The sequence below is a fragment of the Perca fluviatilis genome, chromosome 5 (assembly GCF_010015445.1).
Source record: "Perca fluviatilis chromosome 5, GENO_Pfluv_1.0, whole genome shotgun sequence".
Taxonomy (NCBI): Eukaryota; Metazoa; Chordata; class Actinopteri; order Perciformes; family Percidae; genus Perca; species Perca fluviatilis.
Genome location: NC_053116.1, coordinates 39,073,132 through 39,078,131, shown reverse-complemented (window position 1 = coordinate 39,078,131; position 5,000 = coordinate 39,073,132). Strand labels below are relative to the sequence as shown.

The 5,000-nt window shown below is 45.7% G+C and overlaps 1 protein-coding gene across 1 annotated transcript in view; it reads right to left on the bottom strand.

The window, feature by feature from the left end:
* The window catches only part of LOC120559065 (voltage-dependent L-type calcium channel subunit alpha-1F-like), a gene marked incomplete at its 3' end in the record, with an annotated part of 110,981 nt that overhangs the window by 5,259 nt on the left and 100,722 nt on the right, over window positions 1-5,000 (bottom strand). Inside the window, 4 exon segments of the mRNA XM_039800488.1 lie at window positions 900-1,067; window positions 1,946-2,056; window positions 2,172-2,185; window positions 2,813-2,909. Coding sequence (XP_039656422.1) covers window positions 900-1,067; window positions 1,946-2,056; window positions 2,172-2,185; window positions 2,813-2,909 — 390 coding nt within the window.

Below are 5,000 nucleotides of genomic sequence, written 5' to 3'. Positions count from 1 at the left end.
AGAACGCCCAGGCCCACAAACAAAGCACATAATAGGGAAGAGAGTCAGCAGACATGCAAGCAAAGCGGAGAAAAGAACCAGCCAGTTAGCAGAGACACAAATATAGTTCGGTGGAGAGAGAGAACCCCACCAAAGTAGACACACACACAAGGCTTTGGAGAGAGAACAAAGACAAAAGAAAAACAGCCAGTCAGTAGACACACAAAGTAAGCTGAAGGTGGAGAGAGAACCAGCCAGTAGCAGACACAATAAATATACTGCTGTAGGGAGACAACCACCCCACCCAGTCAAACCAGCCAGCAGGACACACAAAGTAATGTGAGGAGACAGAGAACCAGGCAGACACACAAAGTATGCTGCGGGAGACAGAGAACTAGAGCAGCAGCACACAACAAAGTAGATAGAAGGCTGAAGGGAGACAGAGAACCGCCAGTCAGCAGACACACAAAGTAATGCTGCAGGAGACAGAGAACCAGCCAGTCAGCAGACACACAAAGTATACAGCAGGGAGACAGAGAACCAGCCAGTCAGCAGACACACAAAGTAATGCTGCAGGGAGATAAAAAAAAACAGCCAGTCAGCAGACACACAAAGTAATGCTGCAGGGAGACAGAGAACCAGCCAGTCAGCAGACACAGAAAGTAATGCTGCAGGAGACAGAGAACCAGCCAGTCAGCAGACACACAAAAGTAATGCTGCAGGGAGACAGAGAACCAGCCAGTCAGCAGACACACAAAGTAATGCTGCAGGGAGACAGAGAACCAGCCAGTCAGCAGACACACAAAGTAATGCTGCAGGGAGACAGAGAACCAGCCAGTCAGCAGACACACAAAGTAATGCTGCAGGGAGACAGAGAACCAGCCAGTCAGCAGACACACAAAGTAATGATGCAGGGAGACAGAGAACCAGCCAGTCAGCAGACACACAAAGTAATGCTGCAGGGAGACAGAGAACCAGCCAGTCAGCAGACACAAAGACGAGACAAAAGCCAGTCCAGTCAGCAGACACACAAAGTAATGATGCAGGGAGACAGAGAACCAGCCAGTCAGCAGACACACAAAGTAATGCTGCAGGGAGACAGAGAACCAGCCAGTCAGCAGACACACAAAGTAATGCAGCAGGGAGACAGAGAACCAGCCAGTCAGCAGACATTCATGTGAGATTCAAACATCAAATGTCTTTTAATTATTTCTGCTCATTGTCTCTGTCTGTCTGTCTGTCTGTCTGTCTGTCTCTCTAACTGTCTGTCTGTCTGTCTGTCTCTCTAACTGTCTGTCTGTCCTCCTTGAACAAATGGGTTGAAGTTTTGAGAGATGGACTAACTTGTCGTTGGATGTGATGACACACACACACACACACACACACACACACACACACAGTCACACACACACACACACACACACACACACACACACACACACACACACACACACACACACACACACACACAGTCACACACACACACACAGTCACACACACACACACACACAGTCACACACACACACAGACACACACAGTCACACACACACACACACACACACACACACACACACACACACACACACACACACACACACAGACACACACAGTCACACACACACACACACACACACACACACACACACACACACACACACACACACACACACACACACACACACACACACACACACACACACACACACACACACACAGACACACACAGTCACACACACACACACACACACACACAGTCACACACACACACAAACACACACACACACACACACACACACCCACACACACACACACACACACGCACACACACAACACACAACCACACATACCACACACACACACAAAACAACAACAACACAAACACACACACAGTCAACAACACACATCACACACACAGTCACACACACACACAGAGTCCTTGCTATTCAGGTGCGTTTGGTTTTCTCACCCTGAGCCTGAGAGCGAGCAGCTTCAGCAGCATCTCCACGGTGAAGAGTCCGGTGAACACCATGTTGAGGATGTCCATGATGTGGCTGAAGGTCTTAGACTGTTCATAGTGCTGCAGAACACACACACACACACACACACACACACACACACACACACACACACACACAAACACAAAAACAACAAAACACACACACACCCACACACACACACACACACACACACACAGTCCTCTGCATCACTAACGTATTCATAACATGAGGAAACACGTGGCAGGGTGGATTCATACGCTGGTTGGTTTCTAATATTCATGTTTTCGTGTCAGTTTTGAGTTTTTTAACATTAATATGAGTTCGCCCAGCCTGGAACTTAGTGCCTATGGGGACCACTAAGGTCTATATAAAAGAGACTTCAGATACAGTATTAGGGGACCACTAAGGTCTATATAAAAGAGACTTCAGATACAGTATTAGGGGACCACTAAGGCCTATATAAAAGAGACTTCAGATACAGTATTAGGGGACCACTAAGGTCTATATAAAGACTTCAGATACAGTATTAGGAAACACTATGGTCTATATAAAAGAGACTTCAGATACAGTATAGGGGACCACTAAGGTCTATATAAAAGAGACTAAAAAACTTCAGATACAGTATTAGGGGACCACTAAGGTCTATATAAAAGAGACTTCAGATTACAGTATTAGGGACCACTAGGTCTATATAAAAGGAGACTTCAGATACAGTATTAGGGGACCACTAAGGCCTATATAAAAGAGACTTCAGATACAGTATTAGGGGACCACTAAGTCTAAAAGAGATTAAGTGTGGTTACACGGTGATTTTAAGATGAGATCTTATCATAAACCCGGGGGGTTGTGATGGCAGAACTTGTACTGAACCGGGTTCTTGGGGATGTAGAGCTTCAGCGGCTGGGCCTTCAGAGCGTACTCCACGCACTGACGCTGCACACACACAGGAGAGGGTTAATGTGTGTGTGGGGAAATGCTCTGTATTGGCCAGCAGATGGCGGCATCGTCTTATATTAGGCTCGTTGGAGATGAACTGAGCTGAGCCTGTAGAGTGGACGAGAGCGCAGCAGCGCAGCGCGGCAGAGGTCACAGAAACACTCACATCCTGTTAGGTCCGATTCTGATTTGATAAAATGTTATCAGACCCATATATCAGCTCCTACACAGTCTCCAGTTGTTGTTATTATGACAGAGTAGCTGTCAGAATGCTCTACATGCGATCTGTTGCTGATTTTATGATTTCTAATTACCAACAGACTGTAGATGATCTGTAATCTGATCAGATTTAGTCTCTTTGACTTCTAAACATCACTATCAGCCACACTACATGTGTTCTGTTCAGAATAAGCCTTTAAAATCAGACAAATCACAGTTAAAATCCCTCCGATTCAAAATCAATAAAAAGTTGATATAAAACGTCATCGTGTTGAGTCGATTCTGAACCAATCAGCTGTTAGATCAGCTGAGAGGCCGGCATTTCCCAGCATGCCCCTGGGTCCGCCTGGGTCTTGCAGTCGGTGAAAAGCAACTGCGGCGCCTGGGTCTCAAACCTGCGGCCGCCTCGATCTCGTGGGGTCATCGTTGACCACGCGTACTGACGTCAGAGCGAATTGGGATCAAGTCGGACACAAATCTACCCAGCATGCATTGGGCGGCGATCGCCGGTTTTCACTGCCCCGATGTGAGTCGAGCGCACCTTCGAGTCGCGCGTGCGTCACTTTGCGACAAGTGGCCTCCAAGATGCTAACGGCTTTTTGAGCTAACGCACAGTCTGTGAGCTAACGTTAGCAATCTAACAATCATAGATAGCTACTGTCGGTACACGATCCGTTCTGCACAAGTGCAAAATTTCGATGATTACACCGCACTATGGTCGCAATATGTTCATATTGATCGCGTTGTTAGCTACGCCAGCTAATTGATGCTATAAGATTTCAAAAAAATAAAACTTGAAAATAAACGTTAACATATAAACAGCTGTTACGACCAGCCTCTTACTTGTGCTCATTTAAAATACAATCACTCAACACTGGTCTTTATTGTTATTACTGTAAAGTCTTATAATGTAGCTGCAGCCTGCTTCTCGTCATTTTAGACTGAATCTAGCTGTCAGCTAGCGGTTAGCCCAATTAGCTGTTAGCTAAACTAACGTTAGCTTCCCGGTGGAGGCTAGCCATAGGCTAGCGTGGAACAGATCGTGCAGGTCGTATCCTCGGTAAAACAGTATTATCTCGCGCATGTGCAGAACGGATCGTGTACCGACAGCTACAACGTTTTTGAAATGACTGCTGCTGCTGCTAGCTACAAGTTAGCGATCAGACACAACAAAGGCTGTCACTTGAATGGCGTTTTGAGCTAACGTTAGCAATCCAACAACTTCTGTTATTGTATGTAAAGAGAAACGTTTATTAACTTATGGATTTCAGTATGACACGTTATGCAGTAAACCGTTTAAAATCTGAGCATGCGCGACTCACATCTGCGCTCGACTCACATCGGGCAGTGACACCGGTGATCGATTCTGTGCAGATCTGGCTCATTTCGAACGAGCATATTAAGCGGTCTCTATCTGGTTTATTGACATTTCTTTATACCAATCACAATCGTCGTGGGCGGGGCTAAGCTCCGGACGTGGGCCACGGTGCCTCTGCTAAATAGTCTCAGGAAGGAACTGGTTTTGGTGGAACATGTGTACGTTCAAAAGTAGTTTTAGTCGTGCAACTGTCGTGGACTGTCTAGGGAGGTCCTATAGTCTAGCACACACTAGACCAGGGGTCACCAACAGGGTGCCCGCGGGCACCAGGTAGCCCCCAAGGACCACACGAGTAGCCCTCAGGCCTGTTCTAAAAATGGAAATTGAATATTGATATTATCTGTTTCCCACCTTGTTAAATCATTGTTGATAATTATTGTGAGAAATCATTAACATGATCAGTGTCTTCACATAGAGTATCATTAATCATTAATAATCATATATAACTATTAATAATCATATATAACTATCATTAATCATTAATAATCATA